The sequence below is a fragment of the Sebastes fasciatus genome, chromosome 3, assembly GCF_043250625.1.
Source record: "Sebastes fasciatus isolate fSebFas1 chromosome 3, fSebFas1.pri, whole genome shotgun sequence".
Taxonomy (NCBI): Eukaryota; Metazoa; Chordata; class Actinopteri; order Perciformes; family Sebastidae; genus Sebastes; species Sebastes fasciatus.
Window position 1 is genome coordinate 29,253,714 of NC_133797.1, and position 23,835 is coordinate 29,277,548.

The 23,835-nt window shown below is 38.7% G+C and overlaps 2 protein-coding genes across 9 annotated transcripts in view; one reads left to right on the forward strand and one right to left on the reverse strand.

Annotated features, from left to right (window-relative positions):
* LOC141764674 (G-protein coupled receptor 83-like) overlaps positions 1 to 23,835 on the reverse strand; it is a 76,808-nt gene that overhangs the window by 35,611 nt on the left and 17,362 nt on the right. For all 7 annotated transcript variants that reach the window (XR_012593298.1, XR_012593295.1, XR_012593296.1 and 4 more), the window contains one exon: positions 801 to 856. The gene's annotated coding sequence lies outside the window, so the exon portion shown is untranslated. The remainder of the gene's footprint in view (positions 1 to 800; positions 857 to 23,835) is intronic.
* Positions 5,622 to 19,225, forward strand: ankrd49 (ankyrin repeat domain 49). Of its 2 annotated transcripts, none has more exons than XM_074630038.1 (3): positions 5,622 to 5,945; positions 8,621 to 8,863; positions 17,654 to 19,225. In XM_074630038.1, exons 2-3 carry the CDS (start codon positions 8,645 to 8,647, stop codon positions 18,131 to 18,133), a joined length of 699 nt encoding a protein of 232 aa, XP_074486139.1. In that variant the 5' UTR covers positions 5,622 to 5,945; positions 8,621 to 8,644; the 3' UTR covers positions 18,134 to 19,225. The 2 variants fall into 2 exon arrangements, with proteins under 2 accessions (XP_074486139.1, XP_074486140.1); XM_074630039.1 differs by lacking the exon at positions 5,622 to 5,945 and adding an exon at positions 7,574 to 7,664.

The following is a 23,835-nucleotide window of genomic DNA, read 5'->3' on the forward strand; positions in this document are numbered from 1 at the left end:
CCCCTGCTTGAGTATTTCTTTCTTAGTACTCTCCATCTCTCACACAATGCAACAACGGTACCACTTTGCTCTGAAACCCGTTATTTACAATGGCTTGCAATACGCCATGATGGCTTTGCTATGATGTTGGACGAGTGCAGCTCAAACCGCGCTGCAGTGTCGCAAGCAGCTCTCCTCCACCGGGAAAAGACATTTGGTGTAGCTCTACTGCCGTCCAGGTGGAAACGGTAGGCATTTCCGGAAAAATACGGGAGAATTGTGACTCCGGGAGGAAACCGGGACAGGGCAATAAAAACGTGAGTTTACCGGGAAAATCGGGAGGTTTGGCAAGTATGCACTAGATTTTAAAAATGATCCAACCGAAAAACCCAGCCTTGTGTTGCCAACTCTTTTCCAATAAAAGTGGCTGGCAGCACTAGCTCCAAAAGTCCCTAAATCTAGCGAGAAAGTCACAAAGTCAGCAACACTGACAGTCCGTCCCTTCAGGACTCTCTCCAAAGCCACTCCCCAAAAATTATCATTATGAATGTACACAACGAACATGGCTATTGTTAGTACTCACAGCTGTCAAGCAGCAGCTTGTGGAAGACTCCGGTGAAGCGCAGTGAGTAGGTGTAGGTAGCAGGTAGACAGGCAGGTAGGTAGACAGACTTGGACAGGCTTATTACAGTCCTTCGACAGCCACAGATGCCAGATTTTTTTTTGTCAGAGCATTTGATTTATTGATTGCTGTCATGATGTAATAAGAATTTCAACTAATATAACAAAAAAAAATATTTGAACAGCACTATCAACCCTACCTTTAAGTAATGTTCCTCCATGGATGCGCCCAGATCCACATGTTAATTTACAGCTCCTAGAAAAAAGAACTGATCAGTAATAGATAACATTCATCATATTGTTAAAGATCATATTCAACGACAATTCTATCGATTTTTGATAAATATATATAGATGGTTCACAGAATCCTGATGCTGGGCATGTGGGAATTGGTAAATATGTATAATATATAATATATATACCAGAATTTAATGTTAATATATATCACAGACTGATAAATTGTCACTATTTTTAGCAGAAATCATTGCAATCATTTTGTCCCTCCAGTAGATAGAACAACAGCCTTTGAAATAAGTCATTGGCTCAGATTCAGCAAAAGCTCTCAGAAGTTTGTCATCAAGACGAATGATCGAAGAAGATCTCGTGATAGAAATTCACATCATGCTCCTAAGATGACAAAGGATGAGTATGTGCAGTTTTGTTTGGTCCATTTTTCATTAACGATAATGAACAAGCAGATAAATTAATGTAACACAATTATAAAAGGAGCTATGGTAGGGGAGAGGCAAGATCATTAATTAAAACAGCCATAATTAACTTAACTAGTGGGAATGGGATACAGACAATGAGGGACACATTATTATAATTTACAAACTCAGTCCAGTTTAGGAAATATAGACAGGGTAGGAGTGGAATTTAAAATCACTTGTGAGCACAGAACAAGACTTCAGGGAAATCAGAAGAGGGTTGGTATAGGTTATATAATACAGACAGGATTAGGAAATAGTTGCAGGCCAAAAGCACTAACATGAAATATATGCAAAATAATGGAAAGGTTATCAAATGAGCTTGAGAAGACAGGAATGCTTGCAAGTGCAGAATAACATCCAATTATTTAGAGGTTTACACAGTGGAGATGCTGGCAGTGTTGGTTGCACTATATGGATAAAGTGCTGATATGCTCAGACTCATCCCCAAACACCCCTCAAGATGTACGACAAGAAGTCCTTCAGTCAATCACAAGAATAGCAAATCAAATAACATTTCTGCAGGTTAGCGTATGTAGGGGTGAGAGGGAATGAGAGGGTGGATGAGTTGGCAGAGAGGGCTTTTAAGCTGCAGTGAGTAGAAATGGAGCAAATATGATTAAAAAAAGTTTTTTTTTTAAAAAACGGTTACTATATCCTGACAGTATAGTGCATGAGACAGGTAATCTGAATCTCCGGCCAAGATTTCACAGACTGGAGGACAACAACCAATCAGAGCCGAGCTGGAGCCTTGCCGTCTCTGAGCAGCTGTCAATCACTCACAAGCTCTGATCAAACGATCAAACTAGGCAGCACTGATCAAATATGAATATGAATGTAGGACTAGATTGTAAAACGTTGAGGATAAAAAGAAGCTGGATGCCAACCGCCTTAAAGGGACTGTTTGTAAGAATCAGAAAATGCTTGTTAACAGCGACACCTGTGGCCGTTAAGTCGACAAAAGTCAGCGTCCTGTTGCTCGCGCGTGCGCTTGTGCTCGCTCTACATAGACATGAACGAGCATCGCTCAAAACAGTGTGGCGACACACGTCAGCCAAAACCACAATATCACTCTATATTTCAGCTGCTTGGCAGTAATGTTAGCTGACCAGACGAAGGTCTCTCCGTGAATCAATGCTGATCCTCGTGTTGGCTTTTCCTGCCTCAGCCTCCCGACCGCGGCGGAAGGAACAGGGGAGACACCGGAGTTTTGGTCGGAGACGATAACGTTACTCGCTGCACTTCACAAGACACCGGAAACCTCTGTTGGTCTGGAGGAGCTGCAGCATTTATTTCTGCACAAATGTCCACTGTACATTCACTAGATATTCTCAGAGCTACTAACTCTTCTGCAGTGTGTAGTGTGCACGCATGCACGTGAGAGTGGAGCAAAAGAGCGAGAACGAGGGCGGTGTGTGAGTGAAGGCAAACAGGCAGAGGAGCAGAGTACAGCAGAGACTCCGGCCCTGGAGACCAAAGCTACGGTCTCCCCCACGTCCTCCGAACGCGGCCAACACTGTTTAGCAAGACGGGCTTCAATAGATATAACTTTGCGGTTTTGGTGCTTCCGTGTAGTTTATTATACTTTATAATACTGAAGTTATTGAATATTTTTCCCAGTAAAAATTCACCAAAATTATGCAAAAGCATATTTTTCCAAACTAAGTGTTGCAGTACAACTATGACGAGACCATTGATGTGTGAAGTAATTTTGGTGGTACTACACTGTATAATAGTGAAGTTATTGAATATTTTTCTCTTTTCGGCGTTGCATTTTGTAGACGGTCCCTGAGCTCTCGTCTCTCAGCCAGCTGCACATAGAGACCAACGTTATGTGTTATGTTTTGATTAAAATTAGGTTGTAGCTCGTTGTCTACCTTACTACGGTATGAGTTATTGATCCAGGAAGTTTGAATCTGTCAATATCTTTCCAACTTTACCGAAGTACATCATTTAGGCGGGCTCCGTACATCAACAATGTGTGGACTGTCAGGAATCATTGGAAGAAGTGCTCTATGAAGTAACTCGAGGGAACGAGATAATAAAAATTTTCTCCTAGGGGGTCTACGTATATTTATTGTTCATTATTATTATTATTATTATTATTATTATTTTCTTTAGTAGTAAAACTACTGAGTATAAATAATCCTGATCCACACTCCAGATCAGTTGGTGGCAGTAATGCACCATAAAGATGTTTGCCAAGTAAATAATAATAATAAACAATAAATAAAATAAAAAATAATATATATATATATATATATATATATATATATATATATATATATACACATATATACATATATACACACATATATATACATATATACATATATATATATATAATTTTAATTTTATTTATTGTATTATTATTATTGTTATTTTCTTTATTAGTAAAACTACCGAGTAGTGTAAATAATCCTGATCCACACTCCAGATCAGTTGGTGGCGGTAATGCACCATTAAGATGTTTGCCAAGTAAATAATAATAATAACAAACAATAAATAAATAAAATAATAATAATACAATAAATAAAATAAAAATTATATATATATAAATATCAGAATCAGAATCAGAATCGTGTTTATTGACAGGTGTAAGAGGTATACAATTTGCTTCCCTAACCCTAACCCTAACCCTTCATTACATTCTCCAGCACCTGGACTCCCCTGGCTCCTATGCCAGGATCCTGTTTGTGGACTTCAGTTCCGCATTCAACACCATCAGCCCAGCTCTGTTACAGGACAAGCTTTCCCTGCTGAGCGTGCCTGACTCCACCTGCAGGTGGATCACAGACTTTCTAACTGATAGGAGTCAGCACGTAAGGCTGGGGAAGAAAGTCTCCGACACCCAGACCATCAGCACCGGTGCCCCCCAAGGCTGCGTTCTCTCCCCACTGCTCTTCTCCCTGTACACCAACGGCTGCACCTCCAGACACCAATCTGTCAAGCTCCTTAAGTTTGCAGACGACACCACCCTCATCGGCCTCATCTCCGAGGGTGACGAGTCTGCCTACAGATGGGAGGTTGACCATCTGGCATCCTGGTGCAGCCAGAACCACATGGAGCTGAACGCTCTGAAGACAGTGGAGATGGCAGTGGACTTCAGGAGGAACTCAGCCCCGCTCCCCCCCCTCATCCTGCGCGGCTCCCCAGTCAACACGGTGGAGTCGTTCCGTTTCCTGGGCACGACCATCGCCCAGGACCTCAAGTGGGAGCTAAACATCAGCTCCCTCACCAGTAAGGCCCAGCAGAGGATGTACTTCCTGAGGCAGTTGAAGAAATTCAACCTGCCACAGACCATGATGGTGCACTTTTACTCGGCCATCATCGAGTCCATCCTCACCTCCTCCATCACCGTCTGGTTCGCCGCTGCCACCGCCAGGGACAAGGCCAGGCTGCAGCGGGTCATCCGTGCTGCAGAGAAGGCGATCGGCTGCAACCTTCCCTCCCTCCAGGAGCTGTACACCTCCAGGACCTTAAGGAGGGTAGGGAAGATTGTGGCCGACCCCTCCCATCCTGGACACCATCTTTTTCAGACTCTGCCATCTGGCAGGAGGTTAAGGTCCATCAGGACCAAAACCTCACGTCACAAAAACAGTTTCTTCCCCATGGCAGTGGGGCTCTCCAACAGCCCATCCGCCCCCCTGTGACTGTCTCTCCCTCACACACACACTACTGCCCCCCCACACCCCTGCCGACACTGACTCTCCCCCCTCTCTCAATATTTGCACTATCTTTATATCATGTTTATAGCTTATTTGTAATTTGTAAATTGTACATTTTTATTATTTTATTCTAACGTTTTTATCTATTCTTTTGTTTTTATCTATTCTTTTGTTATTATACTGTTTGTCTCGCACCAAAAATGCCAAAGAAAATTCCTAGTGTATACCTCTTACACCTGGCAATAAACACCATTCTGATTCTGATTCTGATTCTGATTCTTTGGTTTTGTTGGTGCAAATAAACAGTATAATAACAAAAGAATAGATAAAAACGTTAGAATAAAATAAGAATAAAAAAATTAAATTTCTACCAATATATATATATATATATATATATATATATATATATATTATTATTGTTATTGTTATTATTTTCTTTAGTAGTAGAACTACTGAGTAGTGTAAACCTGATACACACTCCAGACCAGCTGGTGGCGGTAATGCACCATAAAGATGTTTAACAACCGCCAATAAACACCAAAGAAGAAGAAGAAGAAGAAGAAGAAGAAGAAGAAGAAGAAGAAGAAGAAGAAGCAGAAGCAGAAGCAGAAGAAGGTAAACACAGAACCAGAAGGTGATCAACTGTGTGAGCTTTTATTCCTTTACGTAGTTAAACATCAGGATCGTGTGACGAGGAATGTCACTCAGATGTAAACTAAGCTTCAACGGCTAACGTCAGGTGTAACGTCAACGTACATCTCTAACATATAACCGTTGTACGTAAGCTAACGTCAACAACAACGTTAATGTAACTCGTCTTTGCTTCACGATGAATGCTTCACTTTATAACGTTACACCGTCGACAGCCGGTACTAAAGCTAATACACTAGTCTGCTACAACACTAACAGTTGGTTTTAACGAGGCGATGATTGAACTCTACTGTCAGGATGTTGGAGACTTCAGTTTCAGGTGCGGTTGAACTGTGCTGCATTATATACTGAGAGGTGCTTCTAATATGTGCCTCATTGATATAAACCAGGGGTCAGCAACCTTTACTATCAAAAGAGACATTTTAGGCACAAATTATAAAAACATTTGAGCATTGTGATGAAGGTAACACAGTTTATAGTTTAAGTATATAGTATATAAGTCTAATGCAGTGAGGACCAAAGTGTTAATGTATTAGAGTATTAGGGCCACATTGAGGGAAAGAACATCTGATATTTACAGAAAAAAGTCGTAATATTACGAGAATAAAGTCGTAATATTACGAGAATAAAGTTGTAATATTACGAGAATAAAGTTGTAATATTACGAGAATAAAGTCATAATATTACGAGAATAATGTCGTAATATTACGAGAATAAAGTCGTAATATTACGAGAATAATGTCATAATATTACGAGAATAATGTCGTAATATTACGAGAATAAAGTCGTAATATTACGAGAATAAAGTTGTAATATTACGAGAATAAAGTCGTAATATTACGAGAATAAAGTCGTAATATTACGAGAATAAAGTCGTAATATTACGAGAATAAAGTCGTAATATTACGAGAATAAAGTCATAATATTACGAGAATAATGTCATAATATTACGAGAATAAAGTTGTAATATTACGAGAATAAAGTTGTAATATTACGAGAATAAAGTCATAATATTACGAGAATAAAGTTGTAATATTACGAGTATAAAGTTGTAATATTACGAGAATAAAGTTGTAATATTACGAGAATAAAGTCGTAATATTACGAGAATAAAGTCATAATATTACGAGAATAAAGTCATAATATTACGAGAATAAAGTTGTAATATTACGAGAATAAAGTCATAATATTACGAGAATAAAGTCATAATATTACGAGAATAATGTCATAATATTACGAGTATAAAGTTGTAATATTACGAGAATAAAGTTGTAATATTACGAGTATAAAGTTGTAATATTACGAGAATAAAGTTGTAATATTACGAGTATAAAGTTGTAATATTACGAGTATAAAGTTGTAATATTACGAGAATAAAGTTGTAATATTACGAGAATAAAGTCATAATATTACGAGAATAAAGTTGTAATATTACGAGAATAAAGTCATAACTTTACGAGAAAAAAAGTTGTAATATTACGAGAATAAAGTCATAATATTACGAGAATAAAGTCATAATATTACGAGAATAAAGTTGTAATATTACGAGAATAAAGTCATAACTTTACGAGAAAAAAAGTTGTAATATTACGAGAATAAAGTCATAATATTACGAGAATAAAGTTGTAATATTACGAGAATAAAGTCATAACTTTACGAGATAAAAAGTCGTAATATTAAGAGAATAAAGTCATAACTTTATGAGAAAAAAAGAAAATAACACGGAAAATTACTACTTTATATTATGACTATTATCATAATACTATGAATTTATTCTCATAATATTATGACTTTATTCTCGAAATCTCAGATTTGTTATTTTCCACAATGTGGCCCTAATACTCCGTCGTACCTTTTAAACCTACAACAATGATAAATAAAATTGAAATTGTAAACAAAAAAACAGTCATTCATCTCCACTAATTTTTTTTTTTTTTAAATCCACAGGGAGCCACTGGAGAGGAGCTAAAGAGCCGCATTTGGCTCCAGAGCCTCAGGTTGCAGACCCCTGATATAAACAGACACAATATAATAATAGGTAGGCATGTCTTGAGGTTCCACCAAACAACAGTTGTTTGTATGTACAATACAAAATACAATTCAGTACAAGATTCTAGGGCTGCAACTAACCATTTCTAATAATCTGCATTATTATATATGATTTTAATGTAATTATTATATAATTAGAGCTGCTGGTCACCTTGATTGATTACACATATACATTTAATAACATATAATATAAAATAAAGCAAGACAAAGCTTTCCAAAGTAGTCAAACTGGGCAGCACAATTACAGGCTGCAAACAGACCCCGCTGTCTATTACCATGGCAAAGCAGTCTAATGCTTAAGTGGCAAAATCTTAGATGACCACAGGCATCCCTTAAATCAACACTTTCAGCTTATATACAAACATATATATATATATATACATATATTAAACATATATATAAAAAAATGGTGCTCCTTTTTAATGTAGTTTCTATTGGCGTATTGTGTTTTTAATGTGATATGTTGTTTTAATGTACTCTTTTAATAGCAGTTTTTGCACATGCAAACCAAAGACAAATTTCTGCCTTTAGTACATGAAAAACAGGCAAAGTATTTTCTATTCTATTCATAAAACAACTGAACTGAAATAAAGATTTTATCACTAGATTTGAAAAAAGACCGTAGTCTGACTATTCAGAATCAAGGTAACAAATGACAACTGAAGACATCTTGAGGCAGTTCAGCTTTTCAGGGACAGTGTGAATATTTAAAATGTCTATGAGGGTCACAAAACACTAGATAGAAAAAATTAATAAGCACATTGAAATTATCGACAGGGATTTGTGTCAATCAATCCAAGGGCAGCTCAAGTAAAAGTTATTAAACGTTAATAATATTCCTCTGAATTGTTCAGTTTCAACATTCTCTCATACCATCTCTGTCTCTGATTTTATTAGTTAGGTCAATATATTCGTCTAATTTCTCTGTGTCTTTCTATGTTTTAGATTCTCTGACAAAAAGTCAAAGTGATGGAGTTTCCAGAAGATTTCAACCAGCTTGAGCTTCTGAATACACATGGACACCTGATCCCCCGAGGGGCCAACAGCCTGTGGACGGGAAGCAAGGATGAGGAGGAAGAGGTGGAAGAGGAGAATGGGGACCAGAGCGAAGAGTGGTGTCTAGAAAAAGAGGAAACTCTCAAAGACCTTCCAAAGGTTCTCATTCTGTGGGCAGTGGAAAACAATCGCGTAAGTGATTATTTGTTCTCGCTCCAGCCTCAGAACTCAGACTTTACCGGTCTCGCCCCACTCGTGGTAAACAAGGTTTAAACTGGGTTTGAGGAGAATAAGATGACTGCTACAGGATCAAGTAGTAACACCTTTCAGTGGCCTGTACTATGAAGCAGGATTTGGGATTAGCGAGGTAACTTCAGGGTTAACCCTGGGTTTTCAGTCCTACGACAGTGATTCACTTCTTACCAGGGTAGATCACCATGGTAACTGATGCTGAACACCTAACCTGCTCCGGAGCAGGTTATGTTCCAGATAAAAGATCAACCCATATGAAAGCATCGCCTAGTGACTAATCAGAGCTCGGTGTGCGGATTGTATGATAATATTACACAAATACGAAGAAGTTAAAGTCATAATCCAGGCTAAAAACAACACAGTTTAAACTGACAAATGCAGAAAGGACAGCTGGATGTATGCTGTGGGTGCTTACCGCTTTCAATTATCAATATTTGCTCCCAAGTCCGTTTGCACCACCGGAGTCAGGGACGCAGCTGAAAGAAGGCTGAAATAGTGTAATCTATAAGCTTTTTATAATTGGCCATCACTGCCCCATCTAGACGACTATATCTGACTTTTGAATATTCCTAAATTGATGTTAATTTACGCATTCACACGTCTGATTATGTGTTGAACTTCTTCGTATTTGTCTAATATTATAGTCTGCTCTTCCTTTGTAAAATGTGCCGCTCTGCTGACAGTAGACTTGTCCATGTTTGCAATTGGTCACGTGCTGCAAACACCGCCCCTTTTATGTGAACGCGCTCATAGCCGGATAGAGAAACCCTGGGTTGATTTACCAAGTTGATAACCAGCGTCGTTGGACTGTTTAGCAGGATCGCGTTTGTTAGGGTTAGTTAAGCCAGATAACGAAAAGATACCCTGGGTATGTTGAACTCGCTTTGTAGTACAGGCTTTAGGTCTCTTTGACCTCATTGTCATTATCTCTCCCTCAATTGCTCTCTCTCTCTCTCTCTCTCTCCCATAAAGTGAATATTTGCATGAAGATAACAGCAAGCTAATTACTGTCATTTGCAAAAAGATTCAGCATAATTCATGACCACTTAGCAAGAATAACCACAAGGTCAGCAGTCCATCTAGCTTGTATAGAGAGACATGTTGCTACCCATAAGTCCTCATACTGTCCACTTTAGAATATTATGAACAGAAAGTGCTGCACTTTAAAAACTTTAAATCTGTGTTTCCCATAACTTTTTCTCTGGGGATCCACTTTTTAAAAATGACAAACCATCGTGCCCCAATTCACAATAGACCTTATCCATAAATCACGACAAGAGCGAATTTGTGCGTAAATGAACGTTCCTGACCATTTTTACCGCCATTTCCACATCACCTTATATGATCTTGAACAGATTTACTTGCCATTTTGAAGAGCTATACATTTGAACAACTTAGTTTTTTGCATGTGTTATTGAGAACATATATACATGTTAAATACTTTATAAATGAGACCAAATAAATGCATTTAGGTCGTGTTAACGGGCTCTTGTTTTTTACCTCTCATCAGTAAAACAAACAGAATGTATGCTAGCCTTTTATATTAGATTAAATGTAGGCTACAATTGTTAGAATAATACGAACATTCAGGTTCCCTAATGTGGCTCAGAGTTGTAGATATAAATGTTAAATAAAAGACAAAAGGGAAGATATCAAAACAATACTTTTTCATACCTTAACAGGAGAAATATGGATGTTTTTCTACCATACCTCTTTTTTCATTGAACAATAGAAGCCAAACTGTGAAATGTTATTTTGTTTAAAACACAAGTAACTAAAACCAAAACTTTAGCGCAATACAATTTGTCTGAACTAGGCAAAATCTGGATTTAAATCAGGGACTATCTGATCAAAGAATAAGTAAACAAGATTTAGAATCTGACCAGACATTCAATGCTGACTTTTAGTAGATGGTAGTTTTCAAACTAGGTGTTTTAGACACATTTCAGTCTGTACCAAAAGAGGTTGATTTTAATTAAAAGAGAATATTTATTTGGGAGCTCGGGTGGTCAAATACACAGGAATGCAATTAGGCCTTTCACCTTTTAGTGCCATGGTCGTTTTTCGTCAAAGAGAAAAGTGAAATCAACAGGTTGCTGAGAGATTATTTCATTTAGTATTTGTGTATGAAAGATTACATAAATGTTTTCAGCCTGCAGCAGAGCATGTTAAGACTCCCACCGTGTGTAATTTAGATTATTTACACTTTCTCGTGTCACAGTTCGAACAATAAACAAAACTAAAGTGCTATATTAAGACTAATTGGTCTCTGGATCATGTTTTTCAAACTTTGTGTTTGTGTACTGTATAAGGAAACCTATTGTTTCGACTCACATTGTTTAATCATTTCCACATTGGAATATAGGGAGAAAAGCCTCACTGTCATCCGTCCTACTCTGCCTGCCTCCACCAAACTTTGTAGTATCAAAGTACATATTTGGGTATAGACCTCTAATTGTCATGTTAGAAGGTCTGGCTCAAATTTGTAAGCCATTTAAAGCTGCAATGATTAGTTGATTAATCAATTAGTTGATCGACAGAAAAATAACCTGCAAATACTTTGATAATCACTTTATCGTTCAAAGTCATTTATCAAGCAAAAATGCCAAACATTTGTTGGTTCCAGCTTCTCAGTTGTGAGGATTTGCTGCTTGTCCATGTGTTAACATGATGGTAAAATAAGAAAAAAAAATAAAACATCGGTATACTAATCGTGCACAAGATTGATAAAATTGTCTATCACAGTCATTTTATATCACAATATCAATATGTATCATCATCAAAGTATATTTTCAGGAAAATCGTAATGAATAACCAGATTCGGCCAATCCAGTGAATTAAATATCTGACAAATCACATTTAAAAAAAAAAAAACATGTAAGATATATAAATGAATACTAAAACAAAGAACAAAGAGTGGCAAAAGCTCTGATGGTGGACACATTTCTGTTGTCTCACAGTATAAACTGCAGGGGTCTCCAAAAAGAGGTAGCTTGCGACCCGTTTCTGAGAATTTCTATCCAATCTTTCCGGCAGTTAACAGCCTATAAACAGAGAAGGTAAAGAAGCTGAAAACAATGCTTAAAAGACAACAGGCTCTGTTTAGCAAACTGGAGAAGAAGGCCAACGCAGCAACAGAGGCCTCGTTTAGTGGCGCACATCATAACGAAACAAAAGAAGTCCTTCGCCTATGGCGGGATTGTAATGGAGGAGATGACCGCGGTGGGTGAAAACATTATTAAAAGGACTATAAAAGTGAAACAGAAATTCTGTCTGCTTATGGCGATGTACATCTTGGTGCTATGAGTAGCTCTCGACCACTTTCACTTTTTGTCAAATTAGCTTTCAGAGGAAAAAAGGCTGGAGACTCCTGTATCATTATAGCCCAACAGAGTTGTATTTTAACAAAGCACATTGTGTGTAGGCTGTATTTAACGAGTGAGCTCCTCAATCACAAGGATGTGCAGCAACTCCCCCGCTGCAGCCCTCACACCTACCTCACTCACCCCATTTCTCAAAACTGTTATGAGCAAAGACACAGTGTGTAAACTGCATGAAATGATGTAATACTACTGGATGTTGTTTGTGTGCTTGCTTTTTGATATCATCAGTTAATTATGTTTAATGAAAAGCAATTGGAGCCTAATAAATGTGTTACTGAGAGACTGGCTGCCATGCTGATTAGGAATAAAGTGCCCATGTTAAGGCTGGCCCACACTAAAAGATTTTTCAAATATTAACAGATTTTGAAAATGGGAGCGACCCAACACTTAACGACATGTGTTAATTTCAACAGTTTTATTCCTATAGTGTGTGGAGAGCAACGATTTGGAAAAAAACATCACACACTAACAGATTCATTCATGAACAACAAGAGTCCCCACTAAAAAAAAAAAATGGAAATCACATAAAATCTCTCGCGATGAAACGTGACTGAAGTGTAAACAACGGACGACGGGCAGGAAGAATTAGTGATGTTAGTTTTTGCTCTACTTTGTACCGAAAATTCAAGAAGGATGGATGGATGAAGTCCTGGAGACATGTTAAATAAACACTCATGTTGTTGCCACAAATCAACAAGTTGGTACTCCATTTCTGAGATCCATCTGACTACTTTATGCTTCACGTTTTGCATTAGCTCACGTATTAGTCGTGGCCACCTTGACGGCGGTGGTTGTCCTTGGTTGTCAGCTTGGTTCTCAATTAGCTATCGTTATTTCCCACGTGACTGTGTCATCGGCTGTCCTCGGGGTTCCCCACACACACACAACATGATATCCGATCGGAAATACTGAACGTGTTTAATATTTACAATTTGAAATGGTTGCGGCCAGGAAGGACCTCCGAGCCGATCTGAGGATGCAAGAATATCTGGAAAGATAATCTTTAGAACCATTAAAACCGTGGCTTTGAGGATGATTGTCGGGAGGGGGAAATCAAAATCGGCTTGATTCTCGTGTAGTGTGTGCCCGGCATTAGAGGATTATTTATTTAATGTTACTGAAGAGACACATCTCTGCAAAGAGAAAACATTAAGCAGTGAATCACAAGTCAAAGGCATACATTTTCTGTCTATCTTGTGCTAATTTGATTTAAAGAAATGGCACATGTTCAACGTAGTGCTGTGTGATAAAACTCACAAATTCTCAGAGCGCAATGTAACACCTTCAAATGTCTTTCTTTTTTTCTTTTTTTTGTCGGACGAACAGTCCATAACCCAGATATATAGAATACTATAAAACAGCTGGAAGCAGAAACTGGTTTGAGTTCTTGAAAAATGATTGTAGAAGAAGCAAAAGCCAGGTGGTAAAAAATTTAATTTTCCTTAAGTGGTCCCTGGACTGCAGCCGTGAGCGGGGTTTTTGATTTGCCTGGTTAACCTTCACATTTGTATTTTGTAAGAAATGTTTGAACACATTGAAGTGGCTGATTTAATGTTAGATGTCCTCTAAGAGTCCAAATTAAATTTTTTCAAAATCTGATATAGTGGAAAGCACTAAGCAACATTTTCATTTGCTAATGATTATGATTGCTCTGTAATATCAAGGTTGGAAAACCTGATGTGTTTGTTGTTGGTTCCTTTTATTTATATTGAGAAATTTGTGTGGTAACAAAAGCTGTGTTTATGCACAACAGAAGTCCTTTATTTAAACTTTCCACAAAGACTTTTCACAAAAGAAATATTTTTCCAATTTTGTAAACATCTAAGAAAAAACATCCAAAGAAACTTCATGTAGTGCCATTAAATCTGAATAGTTCAAACCTTTTGATAGAGCAGAATTATCAATAAATAAAACACTATTTTATACACAGCTGTCCCTTGCAGCAAAGTCAACATTGAGTTGTAAATAAATGCAGAAATTAGGCCGAAGAATCGAAAAGCTGCGTGACTTTGCATAACATGAGGCAATAGATGGCACAGAGGGGAACAGCTGACAGTGAGCGAACACGTTTAATGAACCCTGAAACCTCTCAAAGGCGTTAAGGCCATGAAAAACAATATGCACCCTGTGGAGAATTTAACAACGCTTCACTTGGGGGGAAATATCTGCCCCAAGTTAATTTAATCAAAATTCATTATGTTCACAATAACAAATTAATTGCACAAGGATTAAAAAAAAAAAAAAAATGTTGGCTCGTCTGTTTAGTTGTGAGCTCTTTTGTGCCAGCCTGTGCTTTGGGATAATTTCTGGTGCAGTGACTTTGCATTTAGATTAATTTAAGAGCCACCTGTGTCTTCAAATCACTAATTAGGTACAATATGTTTTTTCCTCTTTCTAAAGTAGGTACTGTAGTTTTTACTCAGTATGTCTGTCTAATGAAGCATTTTGAGCTGTATCCCTTCAATATAACCCAAAGATACCCTTAGAGGTTTCAACGTCTCTCACCAAACTTGAAAAGATACCCAATTAAATGGAGTGCAGGTGGTGTTAGGCGGCAGGTCTGACACTGAATCTCTATCAGCTCACAATCAAACAGTAGCAGGTGGTGGAGATGTGGTTTTAATCTTTTCACAGCTTTTTGTTTACATTTTAGATTTTGTTCAAATCTTATGTATATGCTATTTGAATTTTGAGAATTGTGGCATAGAATTGCATAAATAAAATGGTGTACAATAGATCCAAATGATTGAAAGACACAAGCAGATGTCATTTTTCACTGCTGGCCCTTGGAAATGAACAGCAAAAGTGCAAAATGGGTTGTTTTGGTGGCCCCAGGCTGTCCCCTAAAGTATATACATATGTACATTTCAACATTTCTAGTTAAAAATACAGTATTTGATTGATATATTATTATTTTATACAAAATTTAGGGGCTCTAACATAAACACAATCCAATATATGGCAAGTATAACAAGCCAAGGTTGCAATTTGCCTTTTTGAGAAGCCAAAAATGCCAACATGGACTCATTCCTGGGACCATGAACATTTGTGTAAAAAGGGGTCTATATGTGGGCAACTGACCACCCATGCATAGACCTGTATTGAGCAAGGAAAACAGAAACTGAAATGTTCAAACTCACTTAATGTTTAATTAAACACATCATTGCGCTGAAATAATATGGCAAGTGACGTGGAGATTAATGCTGTACTACAAGTAACAAAGGAAAATGATGCAAAATGGGATTATACTTCAATTGATTGTATATTCACTTATGTTCAGAAAGTAAGAATTCAAAAGCCACTTCAAAGTCTCAGGTGGTCTTCCTAATATCTTATTCATTTTAAACATGAAGACTTTTTAGACCCTTCTTCACACACATTTTAATGGTCCTAGGAATGAGTCACTTGCGACCATGGCTTGTTATACTTGTCATATCTCAGATTCTGTCTATGTTCGAGCCCATGTGTCGGCACATCAATCAAATAGTGTGATTTTAACAGGAAAAATTGAAACATCCATATGTATGTACTATGCGAGACTGCCTGAGGCCTCAAACCCATTTTGCACTTTTTTTCCATTTTCAAAGGCAAGTAATGAAAAATAAGACATCTGCTTTCTGCCTTTCAATCATTTGTCTTCTCTACCACATTTCATGGCTGTAGGAGATGTGTGTCTGAAGACATTGAAGGCTAAAAATGGCTATACGTCTGAAATGTGTTTTAGGGGTTTAAAATGACAACATGCCCTGATTCCCAGCAGCAACATTTTTTTATTGGTTTCAAACAGCATTTACAGAAGATTTGAACAAAATCTAAAATGTAAACAAAAACCTTTATCTGATTTGACGCAGAATGAGCCAGCTTTTAAATTGGCACTGCTTTTACACATGATGACGAGTCTACTAGTCATGTGTAGTACCACTCAGTCTGTGCGAACAGTTCTATAATGTGTTGTGTGGCTCTGGAGGGAGCTTTGTCAAGTCTGAGAAAATCATTTCCTCTTGGGCTCGGTGGCTAGAAATGTATTACAGAAACCCTGCATTGCAAACTTGGGATGTCAAGTTTGAAAGACATGGGCCTGTACCAGTCAGTGAAGGTCTAATGAAAGATGCTACTGCGTTGCATTATGGGAACTATAGGGTCCAGCGTTTTGACAGTTTGACCCATACGAGGGACTAAAATTCAGCTTGTCTCGGTCTCTGCTTTGTCTCTTGCAAGGCCCCCAACTTTATGGAAGTGCACTGTTGTTCCAATACTCATACTACCAAACTATTTAGTATGAAAGAAAAAGATTTAGTATGTCCCAAGTCGTAGTATATCAAATGCAGTATGCCAAAAATACCAGGATGTCCTACTACATCTGCTCGTATTTTGAGTATGCAAGCGAGCATGCTTTCCTGGTTATTCTGACCCACAATCCTCTGCGCAGCAGATATGAGCAAGAGGGTCAAAGTTCAAGGCACAATACTATGATGAAGTAGTATGTCGAAGTAGTATGTCCCAATTGTATGCATACTGAATGCAACAGTACGTACTTTGTAAGGGCAGTTGCAGTATGTACGTATAAAGAATTGTAAAAAGAAAATGATGTGATTTGGAACGCAACCGCAATACTACATTTTACTAAAATTACAATACTTCATTTTATTTTTTTTTAAATACAAATGGAGTGAAAACCACGACCACCCGTCTCAAACCAGCACTGTGTTGGTTAGCTGTGGAGCACAAGATACAAACAATACTGGGACCTGCTCATCAAACAAATGCTCTACAGCACTGGTTCCCAACCTGGGGGTCCCGACCCCCATTAGGGGTCACCAAAAATTCCCGGGGGGGTCGCGAGGCGTTCTTGATTGTAAGGGGTATAACACAACCTTTTTAAAAAAAATATACAGTTGGCCTATATCTCAACATTTCATTCATTTCTGTGAAGAAAACTAAATGAAATTGATATTTTTAAAGTCTGGATTGTTATTTAAGATATAAACAGGATAAGGGCACGGTGAAGACCTGAACACAGGCTATATTCTCAGAGCCTTCCCTCTCTGATAAACAGCCTCATCCTGCATTAGAAAGTACGCAGCTGAAACAACCAAAGAGCCGGTGGAACAAGGAAAGTCTTCATACGAATGAAGAAAGAAATTATGCTTTAAAAGTACTGATTTGTTTACGCTGTTTAAGTGTGATTTGAATAGAAGATTACCAGCGTGAAAGGCTGGAAGAGGATTAAAATAAACAAAGTAATAGGTACTTATTCCAATTACAGGACTTCCTCAAGTAAAACATATCTCCTGAGACTATTAGTTTGTAGCTTACTGACCCTCAGTATTTCTGCCTTCTCCCTCAGCTGTCAACAGTCCACAGGTTGTTAACTGCTGATCCCTCGCTGGTGCACTGCCGTGACGAGGACGGATACACTCCACTGCATCGTGCAGCTTACAACGGCCATGTTGATGTGGTTTCCGCTTTAATCGCCGCTGGGTCTAAGGTTAACGCTCGCACCAACGACGGCTGGACGCCCCTTCACAGCGCCTGCCGCTGGAGCCGCGTCGTCGTGGCGAGTTTTCTCCTGCAACATGGAGCCGAACTGAACGCCCAGACCAACGGCGGGCTCACACCGCTACACCTGGCCGCCTCCAACACCACCGCCTTCAGAACAGACGCTCCTCGCACATTAGAGCTCCTCCTCTCTCAGCCACACCTGAAGCCAAAGTTACTCAGCAACAGCGGGGAGACGGCGAGCGAGGTGGCCTGGCGTACTGGCCCACATCACGCCTTGTTTGAGATGGTAGAAGACTGTGTCAATGTGGTACCATCTCATGAATGAAAAACACGGGTGCAAGTTTTCATATCAGTTGCCATTCAATACTTGTTTATACATGAAACTGCTCATGGTGTGAGTATATACTCTGAATATGCTGATGTCCCTTTGACTGCCTCTAAAGCTGTGCTGATGTTGATGGTCATGTTCTCAAGGCAATGCACGTTTTCTGTTGAAGCATCAGAATAAATGAACGTCGTATCTTTGGAATAATGTTCTCATGGCATCATTGATCTTAATAATAATAATAAATTGGACTTAAATAGCGCCTTTCAAGAAACCCAAGGACACTTTACAGAGATGGCACTCAAAATCATACTAATAAATAAAACGGAGGAAAAACTGTTGCCAGGTAATTAAAACGAGTGATGTGTAGGAAGAGTAAGCCGAGGTCGTAGGCCTTGATGAACAGGTGGTGCTTGAGGTGTTTTTTGAAAGTGTCCAGGGATGAAGCATTTCTGATTTACGGAGGGAGAGAGTTCCAGAGGGCGGGGGCTGCGACGCTGAAGGCTCTGTCGCCGAAGGTTCGCAGCCTGGTGTTGGGGGGTGGAGAGCAGACCATTGTCGGAGGATCATAGTTTCTGGGATGGAGTATAAGGGTGGAAAAGGTTGGGTAGGTACTGAGGGGCAAGGGCATGGAGGGATTTGTATGTGAGGAGGAGTTTATAAAGTCGGAAAAAAAGGTTTTGAAATTTGTGTTTGGGCAATTATTTCTCTGTTGTTACAATGCTAATGGTCATTGTATTTTACATGGTTGGAAAGCCTGTTTAATAACCTTCCCAATGATGTCCAACTTGTAAGGATCATGCATTTGTGGGATGAGCAGCACAGCTGATTATGTGGGTAGCGCCCAAGGGAAGTTTGCCAAAATTCTCTGCCAATGCTAAACAGTTTATGATGCGGGACTTGATTGGAAGCCAGGGAAGGTGGATGAGTGTCGGGGTGATGTGCTGCCAGGGCCTAGTGCGGGTGAGAACCCTGGCAGCTGAGTTCTGGACATACTGGAGCCTGTCCAGGGCTTTGCTGGGTACCCCGGACAGGACTCCATCGCAGTAGTCCAGACGGGAGGCGATGAAGGCGTGGATGAGGGTCTCTGCCACGGAGTCGGAGAGTGATGGCCGGAGTCGAGAAATGTTGATTGAATAAAAGATTTTGGAAATCAGATGCACACTTGTTTCTCTCTCCATGTTTAGAATAGACCATTAGTTCAGTCTGTCTGTGAGCAGATTTTGCTGGTTGTTTCATAGAATTGACCAGAAGCTGTCGTGTGGTAGAAGCTCTAATGCTGGATGCAGGTTTTCAGGATTTATTTTTATCAAAGTAGCTTTTTAAATGTAGAAATCCAAAGAGCTACAGGGGAGTAATTATTGTAGAGTATTTTCTTCAGCCTTTTGATTCGTATCCAGCCCCCTACTTAAACTAACAACCTCTAACTAGACCTGTTCAAGGTTTCTTTCACAGGCATCACCATCACTTTCTGTATTTAGCACCTAATTTGTAACCTCTTCACCGAAGACTAAAACGACCATTTGAATGTCTCCTGATTAGTCTAATGACGCACTTGAGCAAAGGTTGCGCAATACATGCAGCAGCTTCACACCTCGACAGTGACGTCTTTGCTACAGTGAATGTTTTACCATGTGTGCCTCTAATTTGAGATGTATTTCTGCCATTAATCAATCGATTGTTTGTTTTTTTAAAATATAAAAATAGTGAGAAATGCCAATCGCAAGTTTTCATAGCCCAAAGTGACGTCTTCACAATGCTTGTTTTGTCCAACCAATTGTACAAACAACGACTATTAAAATGATGTTTAATTATAGTTATGGATATTATATTCAATTTCTTTTAATATATACCCCGAAAAATGTTACACACTGTTCCTTTAAGTACAGTACTTCAGTAAATGTACTTCATTTCTTGCCATCACTGGACTTTTATGGCCCAGAGAAGATCTGACTGGGCTCGAAATATTGTCTATTTTAATATATAATTTTGTAGATTGGAATCAGTGTGCAGGCGTTACCCAGATAAACAGATTACTAAGGCATTTTTCTCCAGACTCACAAAACCTTATGAGAACATTTTGATGTCAACAGAGATATGGTGATGACGAGTGTTTGGGATCACCATGTCTTTTCCTTGTAATTGTAGAGTGCCTACGCCTACAATGTTCCGCTTAGTCAGAGAAATGGGCACAGAAATATACTGTTAATTTATGTAGTCATACCACGTCATCTCTGGTGAAAGAGCTCCGGGTAATCTGACAAAACACTGAATTTACAAACTAAACAAGACTAAACTATGCTAACCAACACACAGAGGCGGCCGTCTTAGATGAAATGACAGCACAACTGCTGGTTCCTTCCTCTATCCAGACACCTTGATCTCAACAGGTGATTCTTCACTCATGGCGTGACTATTGTTGGACTCACACTTGTGCAGAAGAGAACAAGTATTGTTTTCTACAGTACCTTACTGTCACCAATCACTTTTACACAGTCACAAGTCACTGCAGCCTATATATGCATATATATATATATATACAAACCAAAAGGCAAAGATAGCAACTGGTATTTTGAATGTTTTTTAGATAAGTCTTTCCCAGAGGCATGTTATCTTTGAGCAACTGAGACTCCTGTGAAATCAAAATGCATCTTCAAGTAAATCCCAAGCCTGAAAGATTGAGGGTTTGATACCAGCCAGCGGTGTCTAACAGCAACTAATACTAATAATAGTGCAAATATGCAGTAAGAACTTCAGAAAACAAAAGACTTCTTTGGGAAATGGAAAAAGCAAAGGTCAGACTCAAAGATCTATCCTCATAATCCTCATCTTTTATCAAGTAAAAATACCGCTCTGTAGAAATACTCTGTTACAATAAAAGTCCTGCATTCAAGATTTCATTAGAGTAAAAATACAAAAGTATTAACAGCAAAAAAGAAAAGAAAAATTATTTGTTGTGCATAATGTTCCCTTTCAGAGAGTTATATTATTGGAATATTATTACTGATGATGTAACACATAGCATTTTAATGTTACAGCTGGTGGAAGTGGAACATATTTTAAGTACTTTATATACTGCTGGATAGTTGGATCTGTAGTAGGCTACAGTATCATATTTTATACATTATTCACGTTTTGTTTGTAAAATCTTAATCTGTAAAGTAATTAGTAACTAAAACTGTCAGATAAGTAGTGAAGTAAAAAGTACAATATTTCGGCTCCTCGGTGGAGCAGCAGCCAGACGGCTGTCTCGCCAGGAGGAGACGGTGAAAAAGAGAGCGAGTGAGAGAGGGTCGATGTGTTGCGCTAATTCTTGTCTGATACAGTCAATTCATCTAAACTGGTTTAATCGAAACTGGGTTGAAAAAGGATGCAATCTGGTTGCCATGGTAACGAATTACGTATGCCTATTAACCACACCCCCATTCTCTGTTTGAGAAAGATCGTTAACCAAAAAAACAGGAAGTAAAACTGGCTGGAGTTTTTTTTTTTTATGTTGTTAACCTTTGCACATCCCAGAAAATACATTTCCACATTCCTGCCAAGCTCTTTCATTTTAAACAGATACATCGAACATATTTTTTTAAATAGTAGGCCTATTTTTTTATATTTTCATTGTACTTTTGTTCTATTCTATATTTATTTTTCTTGTTTATGCACAAAAATACCAAATTCCTTGTATGTGAAAACCTACTTGGCAATACATTTTATGTGGAATGAATGTAATGAATCTGCCACCTCACTGCCCACACTATTAATTATGTCACTCATTATTAGTGCTGTGTATAATAGTTGCTGCTTGATACGCAACCATGGTTACAAAGCATTACGACAGTTTCTGTTTCCGTCGGAGTGAGGGAAGTTCATCCCAAAGCTTGCTGCTGTATTTATACCCTGACTACAAACGGAGTTCACTCTGTCACGGACTGGGAGTGGGGAGGGTCCAGTTTGAGATGTATTTTTTATTCAGTGCACTACAAGTCAGCTGGACATGCAAAAACGTAAAAGACAAAGGCCTTTAGTAAATCAGTACTTACATGTGTTTAAATGGATATCGTTTTTCCTAGTAATTAAAATTGTAGCTATTCTTTTCAACTTTAATTCCTCTGGAAGTCTCCAAAAATGTAAAAATAATAACACAGATTCCTTCCAAATAAGTGGGTATTTACTCGGTATGCTGTCTTAGAACATTGTCTCCATTTCCATAAAATGTTTATGAAATTATGGGACTGGCGACATACAGAATAGATTATCAAATTTGGGATAAATTTCAACCTTGACTATGGAGTTTTGATCTATTGGTAATCAAATGAGCAGTTTCATCTTCTAACATCTAATGTAATGTGATAAGAGTAGCTGAAGAAAGTTTATTTGGATGTATATTGATTTCTCAGATGATTCAGTCGCTCCGTGTGATGAGTGTGATGATGACAACATCCAGTCTTGACCCCTTTCAGACATCAGGGCACTCCATGTCCCCAGCTCTTTGAAAACACGCTTTTCTACTTTTTAGTTCACCGCTGACAGAAGTCCACTGACAGGTATTCTCTGATTAACATATGCAAGCTTCAAATAAAGTGCAAGGACAACTGCCTCTTTCATTTCCTTGAGCTCATTAATAAACATTTTTCATATGAATATGACAGCTGTGACAACCTTGCCTGGGTCCCAGACATTTGGATCTGCCCACTATCAGGCAAGTGACAACCTGATTACATGTCTTAGTACAAGTTGTACATTTGGACGATGAATTTAGCAAAATGCTGCTTCTGCTGGTCAACAGGTTACAGGATATTTTTCTTCCCTCCTCCAACTCATCAGTGACTAAGCGTGTTTTCACATATAGTCCTTTATAACAAACCAAACTGAGTCCTCTTAAAGCGTACAAAAAGTGGACCAACAGAAAAGGGACTGTTTTGCGTTCATTTGAAAAAGGACTCAGATATCAGACTCAGATAGCTGAGCGTCGTCTTTAGTGTCTTTAGACAGATATTAGCAAAATAATTGATGACAAAATACAGTAAAAACTGCACTGATTGCACAGACGGGGGACATCCTAAAACACCGGAAAACACCGTCGGCAGCAACTTGACAATTGTGCAGGAGCCCTAAGCATTTAACAGTCCACTGAAAGCGCTGCATTTTCCATATACGCCACACAGACGTTTATGGGCTTAATGGAATTATTGCATTAGGACCGCACTGCAGTGCTTCAAAGTAAACAAGACTCGTTCAAAACCGAGTATATGGCTGGACTTTGTAAAGTCAGTCTGTGAATTTGTGGCTAAATTGTTACACAAATAGTCGTCAGTGGTCATGTCTATAATGTTAAATCCAGCGGTACATGTCCACCAGGTCCGGCGAGGACACTAGTGGACGGGCTGCTCCACTCAACTGGCCGTTCAAGCGGTGACGTACCCTATTGTTTAAAGCATCTGATTGGTCCCTGGTTTTCTGCTCACCGTTTCAAACAGGAAACAACACGACGGCCTGCTCATAAACTTTCTGTTATACTGTATAAACAATCCACCAAAATCTACTTCTGAAAACATTTTAAGTGAGAAAAAGGCTATGCCACGGTTGAATCTTGTTTCATTTTAGAATTAGATCGCCTAGTTTGACAGCTTTCTCCAAGTTTCGTGAGCCGGACGCGCCGCACTGGACGGGCTCATACCCTCTCCAACTCGCCCCAACACTCCCAC